Genomic DNA, 27,749 nt, shown 5'->3' with positions numbered 1-27,749 from the left:
TTTTAAAGAATCTTGAGAAGTGCTGCCACACCATTAAAAAGAAAAGGATTCTGATGTTCATTTATACCACTTTCACAAGAGTTGGTCCCAGCGTTTTACAGAGTGTTATGTTCTAGGAATCAAAACCCAGACTGACTACCAGGCTGCCAATATTGCATAATACATATTTTTTTAAAAGCCTTTGCCATTTAGATATAAAAATCTTATTTTCCTATTTCTTTGAATACATAACAATGCTGTTATATTACTACATATACTTTTTTATCATCTGCTTTTCCAATTTCGTGAATTCCTTTATTCTGATCCTTTACCCATTTTTCCATTGGTCTACTTTTCCTATTGATTTGTGAGCTCTTTGTGTCCTCCTCACGTCTATTCCAAGTATCATTTTCCCCATTTATCGCCTGCCATTTAATTTTGTTTCAGTTGCTGATTGACATTCAGAATTTTCCCTTTTCCAATTAATTTCAATTAATCAAATCACTAGAGTTTTGCTTTGACTATTTTTTTTCCATTTCTCTTTGACATATACAAATTTTCCTTGCCCTTGGATGAAAATTCTCATATTTTTTTCCTAGTCTGTATGTTTCTCCTTTTAAACTTAAGTCTTTAACTACCCACAATTTATTTTTGTATCTGGCGATATCCTATATGATCTTTTCCCAAATGCTCAGTCTTCACAATAATGCCTTTTGCTGCATAATCCATTCTTTCTCCGGGGGTTGGAAATTCTTCCTTGAGCAAAGGTTGATAATTACCCAGAACATAAGATATCACTCTTTCCTTTCATAGTCACAGCTGATAGAAGTAACTGCTCCAGGGACTCTTCCCTGCTGAGTGGAGGAAAAGCCTCAGCATTCTTATTAAGACTCTTTCATTCCAACATTTACTTAGAGTCAATTATGTGCAAGCACTATGCTAACAGTGGGGGATAGATAGGGTGGTTAAGAACAGAGGGGGTCCATGCACGTGGACTTCACATTGTAGTGGATGAGTCGGGCTTATGAGCAATACTTAGGCATTAAAGGTACTGAAGAAATAATTATATAAGAGAAGTGTTTAACAAATAACTACACAATGATGAGTGTATGAAAAAGGAAACACAGTAGCATGACAACCCAGAGCAGGGGAACCCAAACATTAACAGAATGCTGGGCCAAGAACAATTTCCTTGAGATTTAGACTAAGCTCTAAACAATAGATGGGGAAGGAGGTGAGGAGGGAAGACCTCTATTTCAGGTAACATGGTGAACTAGATATACTAGAACACTGTATATAACACTGTATATAATATATATGCATACATATATATTTTATGTATATATGTTAATATATGTGCATGTATATTAATAATGTATAAATTTTCTCCCAAGGGCGAGGAAAATTTGCACATGGCAAAGAGAAATGGAAAAAAAATAGTCAAAGGAAAACTCCAGTAAGTTTGATCAGCTGAAATGAAAAATATTTCAATTTGATTAATTGAAATGTATATATTTTATATACAACATTGTATATATGTATATATACAATGTATATATATACATATGTATACATATATTCAGTGTTATATATTATATACAACGTATGCATATTATAAATACATACCATATTTGTATATTATATATAACTAACATACATAGTGCATACTAAAATGTATATTATACATATACAATCGAAATACACCTATGTAGAGGATGGCATTTTACAGAGTGTTATGTCCTAGGAATCAAAACCCAGACCGACTGACTACCAGGCTGAAGGGCCCTGATCCTGTTTCCAGCCCCTTCTAGCCAAGAAGTCTTGGCCAAATTGCCTCCAGTTTCAGGTTCCTTATCTGCAACATGGGATCATCATAGCACTAACTTTAAAGAGTGGTTGTGATAATTGAGAGAACCCACATTAAATACTTAGTACTGTATCTAGTACATGAAGTACCAAACAAATGCTGGCTTTTACTATTATTTTACTACCATTTTCTATGTATATTGTTGTCAACGATCTTGTTCAGTGTTTAGCTTAATATTTTCTCCATTGCTCATTCCTAAATTGGCCAGAGGACTGCCATTTTCTCATACACAGAACCAGCTTTCAAAAATTTAATTCTAGCTTTGCTTTTTACTTTTCTTATTTCACAGCCTTCTGCTATTAACTTTATTTTCCTTCTGCTTTCCTTAGGTCCACACCATTATTCTTGTTTAAATTATCAAATGGAATGTGAGGTGCATTTATCATCATCCTTGTGTTTGAATAATGGAGGCACTTGAAGGCTATTAAAACATCTCCAGTGACAGCTTTGGGCACATTCCATAAGCTTTACTGTGAAATATTCCTCTTTTGTGGTTTTTCAAAATAGGCTATAATTTTTAGTTTTACTTCCTTTTGGATTAAATAAGCATTTAGAAAAATTCTTCATCTTCCCCTAATTTCCAGGTATGTTGAATCTCTCATTTAAAAGTTTCTGATGTAGTATTACTTCATTGCAGCCAAGAATGGGGTCTGTATAATTTTTATGTTTGGAATTGAATGAGGTTTTCTTGTGCCCTCAATTTATGTAATTTTTTCATAAACACATGAAAATCCAATTTTATTCCATTTTATGGATATGAGCTTTCATATCTACTCATAATGATTATATATTAAAACTATCTTTGTCATTAACAATATGATTTGCCTTTTTAGTGGCTGAAACTCTACTAATATATCCTATATTTCTATCGGTTTTTGCTTTATGTATTTGAAAGCCTTCTAATTAGAAAACAGCTTGGCTATTTCCTCCTATGAATATTGCACTTGTCAATTCGAAATTACTAATTTCAATTAAACATACTTTATATTTGAGATAATCTGAAATTAAAATCTGCATCTTCTTTTTCTTCATATGTCTGAGACATCCTATATATAAATTTATTTTTTAATTTTATAATTTTAGATATATTTCTTGAAGATTTTAAGCATACAGTTAAGATACCGCTACTTAATCAAGCATCAGGGTTTTTCTCCAATAACGGAAGTTTAAAGCATGTATATTTGTTAAAATAAGTGATGTTGGTTTTGCTTCTGGAATAGTTTTTTATGCATTATTTTTCAGCTTTGAGAAAAAAATTACATGTATCAAAAACACCCCTTTTAAATGAACAATTCAACAAATATATATAGTCTGCAACCACCACGCAATTACTTTATATAACAATTGTATCATCCTCCCCCCCCATTTTCCTCACACCCCTTTTCAGGTGATACCCTCCGCCCCATTCTTTGGCACCTAGTACCTCCTGTCTTGCTTTCAAGAATTTTGTATAAGTGTAAAATGTGCAGTCCTTTGCGTCTGGCTTTTTTCACGTAGTATACTACTTCTGAGATTCATTGATACTGTTGTATATATCATACTCACTGCTAAATAGCATCCCATTAAATGGATATACCAGAACTGTTTTCTCTTGTTGATGGACATTTGCATTCTATGAATAAAGATGCTGTGAAGACTCACATACCAATTTTTGTGTGTGCATGTTTTTATTTCTCTTGTGTGAATACCCAGAAGTGGTACTGGTGGGCCATGACATGAGTCTGTTTAACTTCTTAAGAAACTGACAAACTATTTTACAAAGTGGATGTACCGTTTTATACGTCTACTAATGTACAACAGTGCTGGTTGTCCCATGTTCTCACCAACACCCTGGATTGTCAGTTTTTTTAAATCTTGGCCATTGTAGTAGGTGTGAAGTAGAACTTCTTGATGACCTTAATTTGCATGTCCCTGATGACTAATGATGTTGAGCATTTTTGTAGGGATTTACTGGTTATCCTTGTCTTCTTTACTGATATGTCTCAACATCTGCTGCCCATTTTTAAATTGAGTCATCTGTCTTCTTGTTACTCTTCTGAGTTCTCTGCATATTCCAGATACAAATATTTTATCAGACATATGCTTTGCAAATATTCTGAGTCTGTGGCTTGTCATTTTCTTATTAATGTCTCAGAACAACAAAAACTATCAGTTTAGATGAAGTCCAACTTATTAGTATTTTTTTCTCTTTTAGTTTATGCTTTTCATACTCCACTTGAGAAATCTTTGCCTAACCTAAGGTCACTAAGATTTTCTCCTCTGTTTTCTTCTACCAGTTCTATTGTTTTAGTTCTTACATTTAGGTGTAAGATTCATTTTATTTTATTTTATTTTATTTTATTTTAAAGATTTTATTTAGTCATTTGACAGAGAGAGACAGTGAGAGAGGGAACACAAGCAGGCGGAGTGGGAGAGGGAGAAGCAGGCTCCCCGCTGAGCAGGGAGCCCGATGCGGGGCTTGATCCCAGGACGCGGGGATCACGACCCAAGCCAAAGGCAGACACCTAACAACTGAGGCACACAGGCGCCCCGGTAAGATTCATTTTAAGTTAATTTTTCCATATGGTTACAAAGAGGGTCAAGGGTCATTTTCCCCCCATATGTATATCTAATGTTCCAGCATCATTATTTTTTTCTCTCTCATTTTTTTTTGCTCCCTACCTACTTCATATAGACTTTGTTTCACTTGCAATATTCATCTCCAATAACTTAGTTTTAATTCTGTTTATAATGTTACCCATGGTCCCCTTTGAGTTTTGCAGAAACATCCTACTGTCTCTTTCCCCCTGATGATCAGAGTGGAGTTACAGAATTCTTCCTGAGTTATACAAAACACAAGAAACTTAGCACCTTTAAATCCAACACACACTTTCCAATCGGTTTTAAATGACTGATCAGCACTCCAACATTCAGTGCAGCGTCGTTTCCAATAGCCAAGAGATGGAAGCAACCTAAGTGTCCACTGATGGCAAATGGAAAAAGAATACTATTCAGCCGTAAAAAATAAGGAGTTCTGACCACTTGACAACATGGATGGCCCTCGAGGGCATTATGATAAGTGAAATAAGACCGAGAAAAAGAAATACATATAATCTCACTTACAAGGGAAGCTTAGGGAAAAAAAAACAAAACCAAAACCAAAATAAAACAAAGAAACCCACCCCCCCAGCTCACAGATACAGAGAAGGGCTGGAATGGTTGCCAGAGGTGCAGGGTGGGCAAAATGGGTAAAGTGGCAACAACAAACAACAAAACTATTTGGTTATTTGTGTAGGTTTTTAAGAACGGCATCTGCATTCATCTTCACAACTGACTTAAAACAATTACTTACACATCATTCCACGTGTAACTTCTTTTAGTACACACCGCTCCTCCTCTAAAACAAGACCTTTTCATCATTCCTGAATATCCATTTTGATTACTTTTTTTGGTTGGCTGGCAAATTACTGATGATACTTTCTTCAAGAAGTATACACTGGTGTATATTTTGTGAGCTCTTGCATGGAATATCATTTTCTGCTCTCTTTATACACGAGAAAACGTGGCTGGTATTCTGAGGTCTCTGCTCAAAAAGGGCTGTAGACATTTTCTTAAGGACATCTATTATTACAGCAAAAAGGCTCAGGCAGAATTTTTATTCTACAAAGATATGTGTCTCTCCACCCTCTGCCCTCGCATCACGGTGGAGCTTCAGAAATCAGGCTCCACTCCATAGCCACCAACCCTATGTGGCCACTGAGCCCCTGAAATGCAGCCTGTCCAAGTTGAGATGTGTGAAATATACACTGACTACTGAAGACAGTATGGAAAAAAGTATATAAAATATCTCCTTAGTAATTTTTAAAATACCGATCCTGTGATAATGTTTTGGATATATAGGCTTACATAAAATGCTATATTATTAAAATTCCTTTCACTTCTTTCATTTTGCCTTTGGAAACATGACCAGGAGAAAACTCGAAATTATACCACTGATACATCACTATATTTCTATTGGGCAGTGCAGCTCAAGAGCCGGACTACTTGGTGTCATATTCTGGTTCACAACGCTGAATAATTTCAATGAGTCTCTTTTCTAAGATTCCATTTCCTCACCTGGAAATGGGTGAAAATAATTATACTAACCTCAAGGCTTACTGTGGGGATAAAATAATATTATGCATGTAAAGCTATTATGTTGGCACATAATCAATTCTTATTAATGAGAGTTATTATTATTCTTAAAGGAGGGATTTTTTTTAATCCTCATAACTCAAATATGTTTCTGGGGTATCCCCTGATGTGGGCAACTTATTGCCCATTTAGCCTGGACTGTAGGGGCTCCTTGTGATTTGCATGCATAGAGTTCTTCTCGCCTCTTGAGAATTTTTCTTGGGTTTCATCATCCTATGGACGGACCACCCAACACGCTCATCTTAAAGTGCCAGGATCTCCTAATTTTCATTCCATTTTCACCCCACCACTTCTGTCACTCGATCCCAGGGTAACATGTCAAAAAATATACCTCATCTAAAACACTGGAGCGCTAACATTTCACTCCCCAAATCCAGCCTTTCATCCTTTCAAAACATTTGGACAAAGGCTCCTATTCTCACTGGGAAAATAACCTAACCTCCTAATCCCAGTTCACTCTGCCCATCCTGGTCACCCATCAAATACCTTGGTCTTTTTTTTTTTGGTCCAGCTTAGATTTCAAAATCCATCACTGTAACCACACTTTTGAATCACTGACGTTGGTTTTTAACTCAGGTTGTGGATAGGTACGCTCTTTTGGTACAAGAGAAAGCACTGCATTGAAGGCCAAAAGAAGCAGGTTTTGGTATCACTTCTACTTCCAATTAGCAGCATTCTTCTCTGTCCTTTGGTAAATTCCTTATTAACACAAGAAAACGGGTGCTGTTTCCACAGCATGGGATTCTTGAGGACACAGCGAAATAAGGTACACGAAAGCACTTCCCTGTTTATCAAGGGGAATCAACTCCGAACAAGAAGGCCACAGCCATGAAAATGGAAAGGGCTCAACATTTACGATGGGGAAAGGGTAGATCAGGAGACACTTAATTGCTTTCAATGTGTTTAAGCCTCTGAGCCCAGGCCAATTACAGGTCCTGACGGGGCACGTCAGGTACGTAGATCTGACACACCTGTTGTATTCTGAAGGCCCACAGAGAACCGTGGAGGAGACAGCGATGGACATGAGCACATTCAAGGAAGGCAACAACGTGGAAACCATGTATTACACAGAAACGTCACAAGATAAATTTAAGTGTCAGCTACATTCCAAGCACTGCCATTTGGGCTATGGTTGAAAGAATGGAGAAGAGCAGAGGACTCAGTGGATCTGCTGGTCCCCAAGCAGATGGCTGACTCAGTCTACAGCCCCATGGCATAGAACCCATGCATTTCCTGGAGCCACTTCTGACCAGGTTTTGTCCTAAGAGCTGGGCATAGAGATAAAAGTTAAAGGTCTTGCCCTCCTGGTTCTCACAGTCTAGTGGGGAAGGCACATGAGTTAACAGACAATGATATATACACTTGCATTTGGTCTTTATTAATGCTCAGGACCAATGGGGGAATCAAAAAGATAAAAGATTTCAGTATAGCACAAGGCGAATACTTCTAATAGAGTTTCTAAACATGGAACATGGTCCTGTGGGAGGTAATGGTCTCTTATCTCTGTAAGTATTCAAAAGCAGAAGATTAATGACCATTTATATAGAATATTACAGAAGAAAGTGGAAGGTTATGCCAAATGAATGCCAAGCTCCTTCCTAATTAAGATTCTACGATTCTCAAAAGGAGACAGGGCCCATTCATTAGGACACTCCATTATACAAAGAAATATTTGCCTGTGTATAAAGTGAATTGTACAACCGACACAGGAAAGATTCTTTTCTAATGCAGATTACAATTTTTTGTTGGTTGCTTATAATTTTCCATGTGTGGTATTTAAAAGCCAATGACCAGCCTTCTAAATATGTTTTCAGATGCATTTCACTCATCCATGCCCATTCTATGATCTCACCCTTGTTATCCAAGAGAGTAGAACCTATGGCAAAGGCCAGAGGTGCATTGCTGGCCTTCGAGAACCAGCCCTCATATTCACAAACCACATGCACGATCCAGGGCCCAAGAAAAACGATGAAGAGTGGGAGAAGAGTAACTTTTCCAGACCCGGACATAATATTTAACCCCAGTCAGCCCTCCTATATAGCATGAGACCCAAAAAGAGAGAAGGAACAAGAGCAAAGATTTAAGAGATTAATCATAGCCATTTTCACATCTAGGAAAAGAGAAGGAATAAACACAGAATTTCTGAGTGCCTACTAGTACCAAACACCATGTGCTTTCCATTATGAGACCTCATTTACTGCATTTAATCTTCACCAGTAAAGAGGGGCCAGAGGTAACACTTTTAAAAAGACAATTAAGCAATGTGTATTACCCTCAATATTACGTATTATTAGTGAAGCTGCACAAGGCAATTCCAAAGGTCATACCTACTTCACCTGGCTTCTCACTCTTCTGCTAGGCATCTTAGAACAAATCATGTCCTCCGTGAGACAAGTCCCAGGATTCCTCTCCTTCCTCTGCAGGCCAAGCCTAACTGGAACCTGCTCCCCCCCCATGGGGGTATCTGGTGACTGCTGAAGTTCAACCACTATCAAGTGTGGTGCCTTTGAACTACCGCCCAGGCCCCACAATACAAACACCCAGACCCAATTCTGGGAAGAGGAGTGTGCTGGAAAGAATCACATGTGAGATCCTGGACAATTCTTAACCCCCCCTGGGCCTCATCAGTCCAAAGACAGCTATTTTTATAGGGCTTCCTTCGAACCCTAAAATCCTAGGACTTCTGTTTGCATCAGTCCCTCCTAACTGAAAATGGCCACCATTTATAGGAAGCACATCTTCCTGGGAAACAGGGTACGTAGCAGTTTACCCAGCCCCCTAATGAGAGGAACAGTGGAAGTATGTCTCCCAAAGGACAGCAGGGTGCTGTAGGATGGCAGTTATCTAAAGAGAGCTTCTGCGATACTCCACAAAGACCGGCACAAAGGCAACGGAGTAGGAGTGGGAAGCCAATTTTTCCGAGTCAGCCATTAATATTTTCTGTAGCCATAGCCCTGAATCTCACTTCATAACCTTTCTGATGTTGGTAACGAGCAGGCATCGGGTCTAAGAGAAAAGAAGATAAATTAGGACCCCCAGCTGGACAGGTGAATCATGAAACAGCCCCTGCCCCAGCAGCTTCCCGTTGCAGGCTCGGGATCATCCTCACCCCAGCTGATGGCATGGGGGTGACTTTCTGGGCCAACTGGGGCAAGATCAAAGGCTGGTCGGTATGCAGGGTCTTGTCTGAAAACTGACAAGATATGTGTTGCTGATTTAAGGCAAACTGTTGAGAGAGTGACTGTTTCGTTTGGAAAACGACCCTCGGGGGGAAGTGATGGGGCCATCCCAAACCCCAGCAGCAGCGTGACTACGGTGTCCTTTTATCTACAGCAGGAAGCTCCATCCGCAGTAGGTCTTGAATGCAGGGGTCATGCTTAACGCATTTGTTCTTCAGCAACAAGCAGGAAAAAAAACCACCACCAAGAGCTTAGAAGACCCTTGTCTAGACACAATTACGGGGCCCCAGCTGGAAAGCAGGCTAGAGGGGCACCTGGGTGGCTCAATCGGTTATGCAGCCGACTCTTGGTTTTGGCTCCGGTCATGATCTCGGGGTCCTGGGATCGAGCCCTGCATCAGACTCTGTGCTCAGTGGGGAGTCAGCTTGAGATTCTCTCTCCCCCTCTGCCCCTCCCCTTGCTCAAGCTCTCAAATAAATAAATCTTAAAAAAAATAAATAAATAAAAGCAGGCCACAGAGAAGGAAATCTAACATAAGAGAGCATGGATTATGAAGTCAGGTAGCTCTGGGTTTTAATCCTGGCCCTGCCGTGTAGCAGTTATATACATGACTTGGGCCTAAGTAACCTCCCTACGCCTCAGGCTCCTTACCTGCAGAGTGGGGGTTATTAATAATAGACCTGCTCCACAGACTTGTGAGCATTCTATAAAAGTAGCACATAAAACACAAGAAACAAAGTGCCCCATAAATAACAATGTTACGCAGCAGCCAAATGGGGTCCAGAGGCCCTGAAAGCAGGAATTCTGAGTTCAAGCCCAACTCAACAGTGGCCGTTTCATCCCACAGTGGCCGCAGCCCATGCTCTCTCCTTCCCTCCAGACCTGCTCCACACCCGTGGCTCCTGAATTATACAATCCCATATCTCACAGCCTTTCATTTGGAGAGGGAAAAGTTAAACAGCAGCATTGGCATTTATTAGCTACCTGATCTTAGGCAAATACTCCATGCTTCAATTTATAAATTATCCGTGAGATGGAGGTCATAAAACTTCTCAGCCCATCCCAGAGGGCTGTCGTAATGAGCGAGTGGCGGCATGCCACCATCTACAATGCTCCCCACAGAAAGAAGTCCCCCCTCCTGTGCCTCTCTCCTCTGTTGGCAGGAACTACATGTCTTGAGCAGAGTTGGGGGCGCAAAGACCTGCTCGGTCCTGGCAGCCTGTTGATATGGGGACTTGAGGCTGGAAATGAATGGGCCCCATAAACATCAGGAAGACCAGTGAGCCTTTCACAGGCCACAGAGACCAGCAAGCTGAGCAATCGCTATTTGCAAATCTACACTAATTGGTCATTACCGAGAGCAGCATAGCAGTCCACCGTGGACTTCCCACAGTTCATTTTTAATCATGCACCAACCCCTCATAAATTTCCTCTTCCCTCTTAGTCCATTCTCCAGCACTAACAGATATAACAAGGAGCCCACAGGATTGTTTCTGAGAAATGCCATTTCCAACAGCTGTACAAAGTGATTTCTCGACGCCCGATTGGGGGAGGCCCTCATGTGTATCTGCCGAGGGTGCCATCGGACACGCTTGCTGAACGCAACCGCACAACCCAGCACGAGTCCCTTCCTCTCCTGCGCTTCCTCCTTGCTAACATCAGCAAATGGATGGTGTTTTAATGCGCTCATGGAAAGACACTCACCTGTCCCAGGGCTGCTCCTGGGACGTTCCACAGGGTAGCACAGATGGAGTTGCCGTATTCATGCCCCTGCAGGGTCACTGGTAGACAGCTACCTGGCTGTCCGCCCATGCCCCGAGGCACAACAGGCCTCTGGAACGTGGTGAGGCCTGATGGTGATCAAGAAACCCCTTCCTAATGGCTTTACTACTCTTAGGGACCCAGCTCTGAGTTTTATTGTCGATCATCATGTTGCAAATATTTTCACAGGTGAGGCATCACACTAGACATTAAAGATACAAGGGTGATGAAAAGCAGACCTGTCTCGGCCCTTTTGGAGCCAACTATCTAGGGGAGGGAAGGACATTTAGCAGCATATTCCACAAAGGCATGAAAAGATCACCCTCTGCATTGAGGTTACCGAGGAAAGGTATGTGATCCTATAAGAACATACAACAAAGGATCCCCTATGAGATAACGAGCGCAGGGAAGGTTTCTCAGAGTTAATGTAGCTTAACCAGAAGAACACGGAATTAACTAGCAATGGGGAAGAGGAGGCCGACTGGGGAACAGAGTTTAAGCGACAGAGGAATAACCTCTGCAGTGGCCCCCTGGTGGGGAGGGGCGGGGCAAAGCAGATGTGAGGATCTAGTGCGTGAGCAATGGTACACACGGGCCTGAGATGAAGCCGAGGGAGGCAGGAGCCAGAAAGCGCAAGAAAATGCCATTCAGGGCTGTGGTCTCTAATGGGAGCATGGGGAAACCACGGAGGGTTTTATGCACGCGAAAGTGGATGGCATGGTTGGGCATGCTTTGGGAAAGCCAACTCATCCTGCCGGTGGAGAACCCATCTGAGGGAGGAGTGAGCAGAGGGGAGAAGACTCATCTGGACAGAAACTGTTGTGTTGGCGAGAGGTCACAAATGCTTAGAGAAGGATGGTGGTGGGGGAGATGGAGGGCAGCCAGGACGTGGGGACAGGGGCAGGGGGCCGTCAGAGATGAACTCTTGCTTCTGGAGGAGCAGCTGAGTAGGCAGATGGCACTGCTACAGCCAGAGAGGCTCCAGCTGCAGGGACCGAGCAGATCGTGGTTCGGGGTTTGCAGAGTTGGATTCTGTATATATCATCACCACTGTGACCACCAAGTATGGCAACATCGTGTTTACAAAATGCTTTCATACTCATTGTCCTTACAGGATTCCGACAAGAGTCTCAAGGGACTCAGGATGGTGGGACACGGGTGTCTCACTGGTAGGGAAAGAAAATGCAGGTGTTTGGGACCTTGAGTGGGGTGGTCAGTAGCAAAGGTCACTCTAGAGGACTGGACACTGGAGACAAAGCCTTCAGAACACAGCTGATTGTATTTTCCTTATTTTTTTAAGCCATGGAATCTCCAATGTGAATAGATAAAAGTCCAGGATGTAAAATAATGAACAGCTGGTCTTCCTGGATGAAAGTGGGCACGCGAGAGTCAGAGCACCAGTCCCTCCACCCCCCACGTTGTCTAAGACCTCAACCTCAGGGAAACCCCAGGCCTCCCAGGAGCAGATTACAGTCCTATGTGCCTTACTCCTTCAGTCTCCCACCACCAGTGGATTTCAAGATCATTTTTTTTTTTAAGGTTTTATTTATTTGAGATAGAGAGAGAGCGTGCGCACAAGCAGGGGTAGAGGGAGTGGGAGAAGCAGGCTCCCCACTGAGCGGAGAGCCTGATGCAATGCAGGGCTCTATCCTAGGACCCCAAGGTCACAACCTGAGCCAAAGGCAGACACTTAACCAACTGAGCCACCCAGGTGCCGCAAGAGCATTTTAATCCTATGCTGCCTTGGCTGCAAAGGGGAGTAGGGCATTTTCAAAGACCTGCTGCATTTCAGACACTGCTGGGCCTTCACAGGAGTTAGCTTGTTTAGTCCCTGCCTTGGTGGCTGTCAGCGTGCCACCCATTAAACCCCTGATGGAGCCAGGGCTCAAAACCTAAATCAGATGGTTCTTCAAAGGCAAGCCAGGATGTGAACTTGGGGTTCTGTTGAACCACTTTTGTGTTTTCTTAAAAAACTAGGGGGTACAGGCGTGCAAGGGGCAGGACACAGGATTGCCCAAAAAAGGAGAGTGATGAAGGATGCAGAAGCATCCTGCATGCCGGGCGCTGTGCCTCCCCTCCCGTTGCTTCTCCCCACTGTGTTGGTGCTGAGACCCTGGGAGACAGAGAGGCTTGCTTTCACCTTAATTAGCGTAGCAATTTGCTAAATTTTGTTTTTCCCTTTTAGGAGTGTTAATCAATTTTAGCTCAGAATAGACTGGAATGGCACACAAATTACCACGACAATCCCCAAATGCTAAATTCTGAACATCTCGATCAACCTCAGAGTCTAAAATACGGGAAAATCAGAAACTCCGGCCGGCATCTCTGTGATCTACTTACAATGTTATGGCTCTGAAATGAAAAGATAATGGCTTTATGAGGTTTGGAACAAGCAATCTGCTAGAATCATGCCTAGGTGTTTAGTCCTTCCCAAGGTGATTGGAGACAGAGCATCAAAATATTTCTGCAAAGTTACATGTTCCTCTAACAACAGCCATTTGTTAAATCCACAAGCATTACAGGGTACCAACTATGCACCAGAAATGAGGAAAGAGTGAGACGTGCTCCCTGCCCCCTCCCCTATTAAAGAAGGTTCTAAACTAAAGCAGTAGACAGACAAAGATCTCCTCTTTCCTGGAGAAGTCAGGGAAGGTTCTTGGAGGAAGTGTCGACAAAGCAGAGTCCTGCAGGGTGAATAGGAGTTGTAACAAGGTAGGTGGAAGGGTATGTCAGCTAGAAGGAACAGCATAAGCAAAGGCTCAAACGGAGGAGAGTAAGCAGAGACCAGAGATGGTTTCCTAGGGCTGAGTAACAGGCTGAAATTCCAGGAAGGACCCAGATGAGATGGGAAGAAGAGTCAAGAACCAGAAGCAGGACTTCTTGAGACCGTGAATCTCAATCCTGATCCAGGCCATGTGGCACTATGGATGGATTTTAAGCTAGGAAATGACATGACACAAATATGTCTCGTTCAGTGAAACCTTCTGCTCCAACACAACCTTTAATATTTATTCAGCATAATCTTTTAAAGCACATTCACATCTATTCTCTCACTTTTGCCGGTTCATTATCCAATGAGGTTGGTATGATAATCACTTTATTTTTTTTATTTTTCTTAAATTTTTTAAAGATTTTTATTTATTTATTGAGAGAGAGAGAGAGAGAGAGAATGGTAGAGAGCATGAGAAGGAGGAAGGTCGGAGGGAGAAGCAGACTCCCTGCTGAGCAGGGAGCCGGATGTGGGACTTGATCCCAGGACCCTGGGATCACGACCTGGGCCGAAGGCAGACGCCCAACCGACTGAGCCACCCAGGCACCCGATAATCACCTCTTTACTGATGAGAAAACAGACATAGCAAAGGTACAGATTATTTACTTTGTATCTTATGACGAGTAAATGACAACATAACAAATTAAGACCCAGCCCCATCTGACTCTGAATTCAGCACTGAGCTCGCTGGGTAGCAGAATTCTCTAGAAGAGCCATCACAGACCTTTGTCAGATGCATACCAGGCCAATGGCCTCCCCCTCTAAAGAAAGCCTTGGTGGCCAGAACTGCCCAGACCAGCATGCATTCTGTGTGGACAACGTGGCCCCTTTGATGCTTTCCATAGTAAAATCAGATCTGGATGGCAAACAGCCTCAGTTACACCCTGGACATTCCCAGTTGAAAGCTGAGATTTCTGCCACTGCCAGTCTACAAGACCACAGGCAAGAAAAGTGTCCAGCGCGAGGAGCTCAGGGAGACACCTCTCTCTCCCGCCGCCCATACCTTGAGCTCATCTGCATTGTAGAAGTCCACACGCACGGCGGGAACCATCCAGGTCTGGAAGAGCGTCGCCAGGATCTGCTCCGCGATGGAGTCGGCGACGAGGTGGAAGTGCAGGGGGTTCCGCCTGTGAGAAGTGGGGGGAAGAGGAGTCAGGAGGGACAAGGAAAGGAGTTCCAGCCACAAATCTACATTCTTACCAATTTGTAACATGTGGTCAGTTTCTAACAGCAGCTAGGAAAGGAAATCAGGTGCATTACCAACCCAATGCTTGCTGGTAACCAGGACGCCAGAGCTGCAAAGGAGAGGAGACACCTCACCCCACCTTAGGATTTCAGACAGGGTCATTGTTACCGTTGGTAACACTCCATTCAAGCCAACCGCCATGCCTGTTGCTAGCGTATTTTGTGTCTCTAAAAACCTTAAGCAGAGCCTATGCAACAATTTGGCCAACCTTTATTTCTACCACCTAGACATATGGGCATTAGCTTCAGGAGCAGATGGACAGAGAATAAAGTCTTCAGACCAGCTGAATGCAACAGACAAGATACTTCTCCCACTGCATGGTACGGAGTTCTGTTTTCTGTTTGTTCTTCTCCCAAAAGAAACTCAGGCACCCAAGATGGCATCATGGGGAACCCCCATCACTGAATACCAGCTTACCCTCACTTTTAATATTCCTACAGCTTTTATTTGTTGCCCTCAACCAGCCATCACTGGGGGAGCCCCTAAAATACAAAGCAGCATCACACAAGGGCAAAGCTTCTGGAGTCAAATGGAAATGGATTCAAATCCCAGGTGTGGCATTTATTAGTGGGGATTTGGGGCATGTCACTTCTCCCTCTACACTGCTGCCGCTTCGTTCTGTAAAATGTTCAGAAAAATCTTCTTATCAGGCTACTATGTCAATTAGATAAGTGTAATACATAATGCCTATCAAAAATAAACACAGGACCATAAACAGCAGATATGCCTTCTACTATCATAAATACTACAGAGCTAGCAGAAATAATAGCATCAACTGTATTACCACAAATGAGAACCTTTGGAAATCTAAAGATGAAAATGACCTGGTTCCCATGACCTCAAGGAGCTCACAATCCTCAGAGGGACAGAGGATCCACAATGTAATATAAACACAAGGTGGGTCATAACATTGCTAACAACCACAACACAACATAACGTTCTTTGGGAGTAAAGAAAAAAAAAAAGGCTAATTCTGACTGGGTCAGGAGGACGTCGAAGAGCTGGGGAAGCTGTGCCCTAAAAGATAAAGGAATGTGATGGGAAGCAAAGGGAGAGGGGACACCCTCCAAGGAAAGAAACAGGAGACTACAGCCAGAGCCCAGGGCATGCCGGGAGCGTGTGGGGAGAAGTGGTTAGCTGGGACTCGAGGGTCAGAGCAGAGGAGGAGAGAGGAGAGAGTGCAGGAAGCAGTGAAACCCAAGTAAACAGTACCTACTTCACCAGCGAGGAGTGGGGAGCAATGCGACCCATCTCTTAGCTCCTGGTCTCCTGAGACCCTCCCCAGACCTGTTCTAGATACACAGACCCTCTCTCAGTTTCCCATCCCCTCTCTTCACCTGAGACTTTGCATCTTCGTTTTGCTCTGTAAGAAACCTTGCATTTGCTCATTTGATAAATACTTACTGAGCACCTATTACCTGCTGGGAGATGAGCAGGATGCTGGGGACAAGTAAGGTAACCACTGCTGACCTCACAAATCTCATGATCTGGCCCCTCTTCTCCTACCCTTCACACTCCGCAGCCAGTATTTATCTCTTATTCAAGCCTTCAGTTCTGAGATCTGCCATCGTTTTCTCCTAGAGTCCCTCCCTGACTACCCACGCCTGGCTCAGGGGCCCTTCCTAACAGAGAGTCATCTCAGTACCATGTGCCCACCTTTAGGTTTTGCTTGTTTGTTGACCTGTCTAGATCCCCACATGACTGTGAGCTCGGGGAGGTCAAGGATGATGCCAGTCATGTTCAAATGTATCACCTCATAATCCACCTCTGTGCCTGGAATGCAGGAGTTCAGTAAATGGACCGAGTGGATGGATGAGTGATGGGACAGTGGACAGATAAGGGGAACGGAGGCTCACACGTCATGTAGAAGATGAGACCAGGGGAATGTGAAATGAGGATCTGATCTGAGATAATGTCTGAGGAAGAGCAGCAAGGAAGCTGAATCTAGAGGGATTTTAGGAAAAGAGATCTTAGATAAGGGGGGAAATGAAGTGGAAGAAGCAGAAGGGGACACTGAGGTTCCTGGGTTGGTGGTGATGTCTCCAGTACAGGGGATACAAGAGGAAAGGCACGCTGGAGAAAGATGAGGGGTCTGGGACTGGATGCACCAAGTTTAAGGTGAGGGTGGCTAAGCCTGGTGGAGCTGAATGGATGAGTTTAGACCTGAAGGCGATTAGCATCCAAGGCTAATCTGCCATGTACATGACAGGTGCTCAGGGTGAGAAACAGAATAAATGAATAGAAGACACAATCAGGACTGCAGAATTTCTCTATGGGACCCAATGAACACTGCAAATTCTCCCATTAACTATCTATATTCAAAGGTAAGGGGCATATGTGCCCTATAGCATTCCTTGGAAGCCCTATTAGAAGCTTCCCTGCAAGAAGCTACCAGTTGGCCTGAGTGATGACTGGCGGTCATATATTTATCAGCCAATGACTTACCTGAAGGCTAAGTGAGAGGCAGCTAGTCAGAGTCCCTGGGAAGACAGATGGCCCACTCAGCCATCTGTTGGTGTTGGTACAACCATCCCCCCTCTCCCACAGGAGCCCCACTGGAGTCTTATGCATCGAGAATGGATATAACTGTCCATTTGCATTTCTATCCACAATGGAGGAATGGCATAATTTTAGACACAGAGTGACAATACCACAGAGATCAAGCTACGTATATTTGTTCCAACACAATCATGCTGCCCACGTGTCTCTGTCTTCACGTGCTGCTTCCTCTCCAGGGGATACTCACCCCCTACTTAGAGGTCCCATGAATTCCTTTTCATTCTTCAGACTTCCCTTTGCAAGTCAGCTCCTCCCAGACACCTTCTCTGAGCTCATCCTGGCCTGTTTTTAAAAACCTGCTAACTTGGCATTTCCTATGAAAAACATGCCTAATGGGTCTGCCTTTGGCTCAGATCATGATCCCTGGGATCGAGCCCCATGTCGGGCTCCCTGCTCAGTGGGAAGCCTGCTTCTCCCTCTGCCTCTGCCTCTCCCCCTGTTGTGCTCTCTCTCTGTCAAACAAATAAAATCTTAAAAGAAAAAAAAGAAAGAGAAACATGCCTACCATTTCTTTTTTTCTTTTTTTTTTTTTAAGTTGGCTCCACACCTAGCATGGAGCTCAATGTGGGGCTTGAACTCACAACCCTGAGATCAAGACCTGAGCTGAGACCCAGTCTGACCCTCAACTGACTGAGCCACCCAGGCACCCCCAAACCTGCCCACCATTTCTAGCATGACACTGTGATACGTTTTCAAACATGTGGCTCCTTGTCTCTACTGTGAGGTCTCTGAGGACAGAAACCATGTTTTCATCTCCATCCCTAGTGCCCAGAGGAGAGCCTGGCACATGACAGGTGCTCAACAAACACTTGTTCAACAGGAAAAGGCAGCCAAAGTCCCTCCTTCTAGGTCCCTGTTAACCTTACCGTGAGAAGGTAATGACAGTCAATGGCATCGTCTGTACCAATGGTACAGAGCTAGGGGCTCCGCTCCCCCCCAAGAATGTCTGGGTTGGAGCCCTGGCTGCATCAAGTACTGACTGAGTGACCATAAGCAGTTAATTCATCTTTCAAGGCCTCAACTTATTGATCTTCAAATCAGGAACATTAACAGTAAGTAAACAATATTGCATTGTAAGGATTAAATGATATAAAGTGCCTGGTGTGTAAGATCTTATTGTATGTTAACCACTGGTATGGTCTGAATGTGTGTGCCCTGCCCCCTCAAATTCATAGGTCAAATCCTAACCCCTAAGCTGATGGTATCAGGAAGTGGGGCCTTTGGGCAGTGATTAGGTTGTGAGGGTGGAAACCTCCTGAAAGGGATCAGTGTCCTTAGAAAGGAGGCTCCAGAGAGCTCCTGCCCACCTTTCCTGCCCATCATAGGAGGACACAGAGAGACATCAGCAATCTGTAACCAGAAAACAGCCCCCTGCCCCCTCCACCATCAAACTATGCTGGTGCCATGATCCCGGACTTCCCAGCCTCCAGGACTGTGAGGAATAGATTTCTGTGGTCTATGAGCCCCCGAGTCTGTGGTATTTTGCTATAGCAGCCTCAAGCAGACCAGGATAACCACTGTCAGTGCTAACTTAGGGAACTGTGATTTTTCTCTACTGCTTTGCATTACTCTTCAAATGAAGTAATTTCAATTAGTTCCTCCATCCACAAACCCAAAAATGAGTTGAATGAAGAAACATGCAACAAAGAGATATCAAGCATTAAGTACACGAAAGGCATAACAGGGGTTTAGGTGACACAGGAGCTGGGACTCTCCTCTCCTGGTGCAGCTATCAATCTGGCAGAAACAGAGAGAGAATGCAAATAACTACATAAACGTTGGAACACAGGTGGGCCCTAACACTGGACCACCTCACACAACTGCAAAGTTTGGGAATGACATACCTCCCGGGGAGCCATCTAAACAGACTGATATGGACAGTAAGTGAAGGGTACCCCTAGATTTGGATGGTGAGCAACCTGCACAACTGTATAGGATGGCTCTGCAAGGAGAAGCACAAAAGCTACAGGGGTGGAAGAGAACCACTCCGGGCATAATAAATAGGGGCCCCAAACACACGTCCATTCTCCCGAATTCCCTGCCAGGGGCTAAGGGCACACCATTCATCCAGCCTCACAAGGTAGAAACAGGAGCTTCACCAGCCCCGCGCCCCTCCCCCCAATCTCCCACACAGCCAATCAATTCCACGCACTGAATGGCCGCTGAGTCCAGTGAGTAGGAGCCAGGTCTCTAAAGCCAAATTGCCTGGCTGCTTTTTATCTTGGTTTGTCACAAACTAACAAACTAACGATATGACCTTGGGCAAGCATGTTCGTCCTGGAGTCTCAGCTTCTGCAACTGTAAAGTGGGGCTGTTATGATCAGATCTAATTAAAATGTATGAAGCACTTAGAACAGGGACCCACAAGGAATATGGACTTAATTAAGTGTCAGCATGAGGAGTGTATCTGCCCTTCGGTAAGGTCTCATGAATATATTCACCCCCTCTCTCCCTGTCTCTGAGCTGGCTCCCTCCAACAGATCCTCTGTCCTGTAAGCCCTGAACGCCCTCCAAAATGGTCACACAATCCCCTGCTCATTGTACGATGAATGAAGTCCAGCCTCCTGCATGGAGCTAGCAGAACCTTTGATAATCTCATCCTGTCCACTTCTCCAAGCTCATGTCTTCCCCCTCCCTCCTCAAACCTGCACTCCAACCACTCTCTTCCCCAGACCTGCATGTGACCAACTCTTCTTCTTGAGGCATAAACTGCCACCTCCTCTCCATGGCCGCTCCATCCAAAGTGCCCATGCCCTCTCCTACGGCTCCCACACTGCATTGCCCTCTTTGGGTCTTCTTAGCACTTCTTCGTATTGGAAATCTCTATATTCATCTGCAGGTCTATCTCCTCCCCACTGCTAGAATGTGAGCTGTGTAGGGTGGAGGTTCTCTGCTTTCACAATGCACCTGTCCTCTTGTTTTCTCTCTCTACAACCCCAGTGCTTGGCAAGTGCTTAGCCATGGGTGCAAGGTCAGAGATTAGTCATGTTTTCCTGCAGGCTTGTGGGCCTGCTGTCTCTCTCCCTTGACCACCTTCACGTTGCCTTGCTAACTGCATCCAGTCTTCCCCATTCAATGGCACTGAGGAAGCCATTCCACTGGGTCACATGCCCTTCTTTGTGCCTCTCGCGGATTTCGGGGCTCAAAACCCAGGTGAATGCTATCGCCTACTGACCATTCACTTCTCTGTTCCCTGCTAGGTGGGAGTCTTGGCACTGGAACTGTGTTTTGTGAAAAGTCTTAGCCCCAGATTTTTATTAGTCCCTTGTAGATATAACCACCCAGTAATTATTTATTGGAAGAATAAATAAACAGACAAGTTAATAATTATCAAGGATATCCAAATGTCCTCACCATCTGACACAGGAGTGTTACAAGTAGAGGCACTTAGGAAAAAAGTGGGTTGGACGATGGTCTCTTAGGCACAAAATCCAAAACACAAACCACAAAAGAAAAAATAAACTGATTTTGGTCAAAATTAAAAATGTTTGTGTTTCAAAAGATACCATCAAGAAGGTAGAAAAGATAACCTAAGAATGGGAGAAAATATTTGCAAAGCATTTATCTGATAAGGGACTTGTAACCATAATATATACAGGTCTTTTACAACTCAAACAATACAAAGACAAGTAAGCTGATTAAAAACTGAGCAAAGGAGGGATGCCTGGGTGGCTCAGTCAGTTACGTCCGACTGTTGGTTTTGGCTCAGGTCATGATCTCACAGATCATGAGATAGAACCCCACATCAGGTTCATGCTCAGTGGGGAGTCTACCTGAAGGTTCTCTTCCTCTGCTCCTCTCCCCACCTGCACACTCTTACTCTAAAATAAATAAATCTTAAAAAAAAAAAAAACCTGAGCAAAGGATTTGAACAGCCATTTCTCAAAGAGGATATACAGATGGCCAATAAGTACAAGAAAAGATGCTCAGCAACATCAGACACCAGGAAATGTCGATCAAAACCACAAAGTACTACTTCACAGCCACCGAAACGGCTAAAATAAGACAATAACAAGTGTTGGTGGGGATGTGGGGAGACTGGAGCCCTCATTTGTTGCTTGTGGAATTGAAAGACGGCATAACCGCGCTGGAAACTGGTCCCGCGGGTGTCTCCAAAAATTAAGTGTAAAAAGTTACCACTGCTGAGCTCCTCAGGAGTCCCACTCCTAGTTAGACAGCAAAGCTTGTTCAGAGACCGTCACAGGAGCATTATCCATAACTGTCAAGAAATGGAAACAACCCCAGTGACCACCACGTGACGAGTGGATAAACAAAATGTGGTCGAGTCGGGTGCTGGAGTATTATTGGCAACGCGAATAAATGAAACATCACCTGCTACAACGCAGATGAATCTTGAAAACACGGTGTTCAGCGAAAGAAGCCACTCACGAAAGACCAAATCATACAAGACTCCATTTATATGAAATGTCCCAAATAATCAAATCGACAGGAACAGAAAGGTGAGGGGGGCTGCCAGACAACGGGAGAAGGGAGAAATGTGGAGCGACTCCTCATGGATACCAGGGGTTCTTTGTTAGGTGATGAAAATGGTCTAATATTAGGGAGCAGTGATGGCTGGACGAGTTTGCGAATACTAAAAACCAGCAAATTATACACACCGGAAGAGTGAATGTTACAGCATGTGAATTAAATTCCAATGCTCACTCATTTGCCTGAGCTGGGAAGTGGGGCCTATGAGTTTGGGGTAGGGAAGAGACCTGGTCTGCTCAGCGGATGCTGGGCTCCGTTCCTTAGGGAGCTGCACCGTATGTACGGCAAATGGTGTGCCATGTCGGGAAGGCCTGCAGTCGTCAGGGCTGGCCTCTACCGGAAGGGAAACCCAACTAATCGGGACAGAAAAGAGCCTGATTGTGTCCACATGTGAAAGGATGTCCTATGGTGCCCACATTTGAACAAACGTCCTACAGCTCAGAACTAACTGCAATAAAGAGGATGTTTCATTCTCCACGTGTGACTTCTGAGTCTTTTACGTTCACTCCCTCACTCAGGAAGGCAAGAAATAGTTTTAATGATTCCAAGAATCAGCCAAAGGCCAAAAGCCTCCAACCTAGTCTCTTTTGCTCACAGGGAGATTAGCAGAAGTGAGACAGATGTTACGGACTTATTTACACCAACTGAACTGCACCAAGGGAGGGGTAAGAACTCCTTCAGAATTTCTTCTTATTCACACACACACACACACAAAGATATTTTTCTCGATATAGGATTCGATGTTATTTAATTTTATCTCTGTACAACATCTAAAATAGTCTTTTATACCAGTCACCAATTATATGCATTTTGGGAGCAAGGCTTTAAGCCCATGAGAAAAGGCTTTTACTACGTGAATAGGCCCGCACATCTTCATATACAACAGGTCCCATGTAGCCTGCCGGGGTCTGAACAATACAGACATTAAGTCTGGTATGTATTCAGACCAGATCACACTTTTACAACAAGGAAAGAAGCAAGTGCATGTTTCATCTTCAGCAGAGCCTGCAGACTTCGCTCATAATGAGCAATGCTCCTGTTGTCTCTGGTTTCCCTAACTGCTCCCCTGTTCTGGGCTGGGGTGCAATAAAATGGTAACACAAAGAGCAAAGATGATTAAAAGCTCCAGCTTTCTCCCTGCTTTTCCTTTCTTATCTTGTCTGGAATGTGCCACAGCCCCTACAGGGTAATCCAGGGTCTGCTTTTATTAAAATATACAGGGATATCTGAGCGGAAATAATCCTTAATTATTAAGTTTACAATAGAATCGCAATTTTAGAAAAAGAAAGAGGCTCTGACAGCACCTCCGTTCCTCAGTGAGTCTGTTATACTTAGAGATTTACTAGAACTCACTGCAGAACAACACGGCGGCCAGGAGGGCTTTTCGGTGTGAGCTCTTGGTTTGAGGGAGGACAAGCGGCACTGAAACTGTGGAAGATTCAAGGGCAAGTCAGTATCACAGCAGAAAAGCTTTCTGTGGGGGAAGAAGAACAGAGCAACTTTCCAAAAAAAATCAAAAGGCTGTGGCTTCCAGGCTTTGGCAGAGCCAAGGTTACAATCCCAGGAGCATCAAGGACTCCACTGTGACCTTGAACAAGCTATTGAACCTCTGTGAGCCTCAGTTTCCTCGTCCATTTGTGCGGATAACGGCATCTACCGTGCCAGGTTGGGATGAAGGTCAAATACAATGGCCTATGTGATGCTCAGTATCTGAACCACACCAAGTATTTCTCTTTGACCTTACATACATGCATGACCAAACAGCACAGATGCCTTACCTGTTCAAAGATACCACATGCCCACGGTACTTTCTCTTTTCCCTAGCTTTACCGAGGTATAATTGACAAAAACTGTATAAATTTAAGGTACATATTAAATATATTATTTTTTAATTTTTTAAAAGATTTTATTTATTTATTTTACAACGAGAGAGGGAACACAAGCAGGGGGAATGGGAGAGGGGGAAGCAGGCTTCCCGCTGAGCGGGGAACCCAATGTGGGGCTCGATCCCAGGACCCTGGGATCATGACCTGAGCCAAAGGCAGACCCTCAACGACTGAGCCACCCAGGTGCCCCTACATTAAATATATTATAAACATTAAGGTGATGTATCTGTATATGCATACATTGTGAAATAATCTCTGCAATCAAGCTAATTAACTTATCCATCCCCCAGTGACCATTTCCTTTACTCCATGCTTTTTTCCTAAGTCTTACTAGAACATTAATTCCAAGGCTTATTTTATTTAAAGTAGGTTCCACACGCAGTGTGGAGTCCAATACAGGGCTTGAACTCACGACCCTGAGATCAAGCCCTGAGCTGGGACCAAGAGTCGGACGCTTAACTGACTGAGCCACCCAGGTGCAACCCACTAAGCCTTTAAAACCACTATTTACTTCATGCTCAGCACCTCAAAAATACATTATTTTGGCGGAGGGATGAAGGGGTGATTACAGAGATCATAGTAATGATAACAATTCTCTACATGGTCACCCAAAATGATGATTAAAAATCAAAATAATGATACTCAAAATAGTAACTTTTTTTTTTCAGTGGCGAGCTCAGACTCTGAAGCTAGGCTGACTGGATACAAAGCCAGCTCTAGCATCTTCTCTGTGACCCTGAGCTCTGACTCAACCTACGGATTCTCAGCTTCATCATCTGTAAAATGGGGATAATTATAGTACCCACCTCATGGAGTCACAGGAGCATGAAATGCATTAATATCTGAAAAACACTTAGAGAGCTAGGTTTGTATTTGTTCAATACACAAAATACAGAAATGTTTCACATAGATTACCTCTGATAATAGTCCAACAGGGCTCTAAGAGAGGTTAGAGAACAAGCCAAACCTCTAAGTACAGAGACTTCACTAGGGTTGCCCAGCTCACAGATGGTAAGACCAGAATCAGAACCTACTTCTGTTTGTTTGTTTTATTCAAATCCTAGGTTCTTCACATCACAATCTGGAAACTGCTTCTATAATAAGTTTAAGCCTGAATGAGCAATAACACAATCAGAGGCAGATACTGGGCACAAATATGCTGTTTTATCCTCCATGTTCTTCAGGGGCACAGTGAAGTTTAAAAAAACAAACAAACAAACAAACAAACAAAAAACCCACCAAAAACCCAGCTGCTTGATATGCAAAGTAAGGGAAATCACCCAGTTTCTTCCTGACAACAGGGCTGTAGTGTGTGAGAATAAGTAGATCATCCTCGCAAACAAATATTAAATTTTTACAAGCTGGCCCACCTTCCTGTCCAGGAGGTAAACACCTAGCTGCTAAGTAATGTTTTTTCTTCCTCTGCTCACTAAAAGCTCAGTTTCCTTGAAGAGCTGCTATACTTCCCAGTTTATCTGCAAATGGAGTTGGAGTTCTGTCCCCCAATTTTTCTTTAAACACCCTTCCATCTAGGTGACACAGGAACATAATGTACTCTTTTCTGCTAGGTAAACTCTCTTTCACGTATATTTTATATTTACTTTTTCTCATCTACCCTTTTTCTTTATTATAGAGGTTGCATAATGAGATGACCAAAAATACATGTAAAGAGAAAACAAAAGCAAGATCACCTTTATTTCTCCTTCTCTAAACACAACACAAAGAACTCCATTTCTAAACATGGCCTCTGCCAGTCCTTCTGCCACTGGTATTTTGACCATGTTTACATGGCTTGTTCTTACACAGTGGAATAATATGCACATGTTTTGAACTGTGTTGACACTTATATCATAAAATATAATTTGTCCACATTAGGACATATGTTTTAAGACCAACCAAGAACATGGTTTACTACAAAAGGGTGTTCCATTATTTAGTCTTATCGTTTTCTAAGTATTATTCAAATTTTTAGGATTATAAATAGTTATGTCATAAAAGCGTTTTTGGTAGTCAGGATTATCCTTTGAAGACAGAGTCCCTGAAGTAGTCATATGGGGTCAAGGTCTTGGGCATTAACACCATAACATTTCTTTCCCAAAAGATTATAGCAATTTGCAGCTCTGGTAGGAGTATATAAGAGTGCCTGGGATCACTCTTTTACGATCTTTTAAACTAGAGCGCGCCCACTGTCGCCAGGCATACTGCAGAAGTAAAATGGATTGGATGTAACAAAGCAAGCCTTAAATGAAAATTTGCTGAAAATCCTGTCTGGAAAATAAATCTAATTGCTGTAATTAACAGTGAAAGCCAAAAGAAGCATCCTACCACTATTATTATATTATTATTAACATTAGAAAGGTACTTCATTTGCCAAAGCATTTTATAATCATGTATTGGTTAATCCCCATAACGTGCCTCGGAAGCAACGAAGCTATTTATAGACAGACTTTCTGCGCGAAAAGTCTTTCAAAAGTCCTTTTGTCTTGATATCTCAAGTCATTATCACCAGTACATCAATTCACATTCTCATTTGTCGAATTTCAAGGATGGGAGGGACTGAAGTGGTCATCTGAACCAAGATCAAGTGGTCACTGACGTGGCGTGCAGAATTTTCCTAATGCATACTAAGAATTTGCTTTCTTCTCAACTCCCCACGCCTCCACAAAAGCATGGCATGCCATCAGGGGCCAGTTATAAACCTGCTATTTTTAAATGTAACATCTTTGTGCTACACAGTGACTGTAGGAGTAAAAGTTTACACTCAATGGGGTTCCTCAGGGTTTCAGCAACTACTGGAATTATTTGATATGTAGCTAAAGCAATAGCGATAATATTTATGCCCAACAACACCGAACATTTTTATGGCTTTAAAATATGCCATAATTGAGAAACAGCACAAGTGACTATCTGTAATCATGCACATGCTCTTTTCTAAAAAGGGGGCGCCCCCCCAATCAGGGAGGGATCGAGTTCTTTCGTGGTGACAAGAAATAAACACAAAAAAGTTGAGAGCCACTCCTCTAATTCAGAAGACAAAATGCCTGGTTTCAAACAGCAGATGAAGGCTGCAGAACCACAGGGAGTCTCAAAAATGGCACAGGGGCGGTGGTGGTGAACAAAGGGTTTCTCACCTTATGTCAAAGACGTGAGGTTGAGCCCTGCTTCGTCATTATTTATTTGGTATTACATTTCCTTCTGAGACGTGCAGCTGAAATCCCAATGCCAACTGCACAGGCTAAGAGGAGGGAACGGAGAGCCCCTACCACTAGCTGACAGTGTTCTCTACTTGGTGGTTACTCATTTCTCCCCTTTCCCCACTCTGGGGTTGGGGGGGGTTGAGGCAGGGAATCCCCCCACTCCTGGGTGGGGAGCAAATCTGCTTGCTGACTATAAGCACAGCAGGGCACCCAGGAAAAGACCCACCGGGTGGTTCAGTACAACTGAGCAAATAAATTTTGTCTTCAACCTAATAAATTCTGGGGTGCACGGATTCACAGCAAAAGTTAAGTGACCTAAGAACTAAAGTCTAAAGGGTTAAAATGACCTGCTGAAAGTCACTCAGTATAGAGTGGTATGAGTGTGTCATCAAACCAGGTCTGAGCTAGATCTATTCGTTAACTGGTTGAATAAATAGATCTTCAGGTTATTTATTAATGAAGTTTCCCAGATTCACTAGTTAAACAAGTAAACATTGACTGAGCATCTAACACTTATGAAGTCCTTCCCTAAGATACGGAGAATCCAGAAATCTAAGGCATGCTTTCTGTCCCCAGAAGTCCCATATTCTACTACAGAAGACACAACGTGAATAAATAAAGGACAATGTACTAAGTACAGT

The 27,749-nt window shown here is 43.3% G+C and overlaps 1 protein-coding gene across 8 annotated transcripts in view; it reads right to left on the bottom strand.

Annotated features, from left to right (window-relative positions):
* The window catches only part of LARGE1 (LARGE xylosyl- and glucuronyltransferase 1), a 548,382-nt gene that overhangs the window by 260,673 nt on the left and 259,960 nt on the right, over window positions 1-27,749 (bottom strand). For all 8 annotated transcript variants that reach the window (XM_073900333.1, XM_073900329.1, XM_073900330.1 and 5 more), the window contains one exon: window positions 14,733-14,856. In XM_073900333.1, the coding sequence (XP_073756434.1) occupies window positions 14,733-14,856 (124 nt within the window). The remainder of the gene's footprint in view (window positions 1-14,732; window positions 14,857-27,749) is intronic.

This window comes from Callorhinus ursinus, unplaced genomic scaffold, assembly GCF_003265705.2.
Source record: "Callorhinus ursinus isolate GAN/ISIS: 27379988/994484 unplaced genomic scaffold, GSC_fseal_2.0 scaffold14, whole genome shotgun sequence".
Lineage (NCBI taxonomy): Eukaryota > Metazoa > Chordata > Mammalia > Carnivora > Otariidae > Callorhinus > Callorhinus ursinus.
This window is presented reverse-complemented; position numbering and strand designations above follow the sequence as displayed.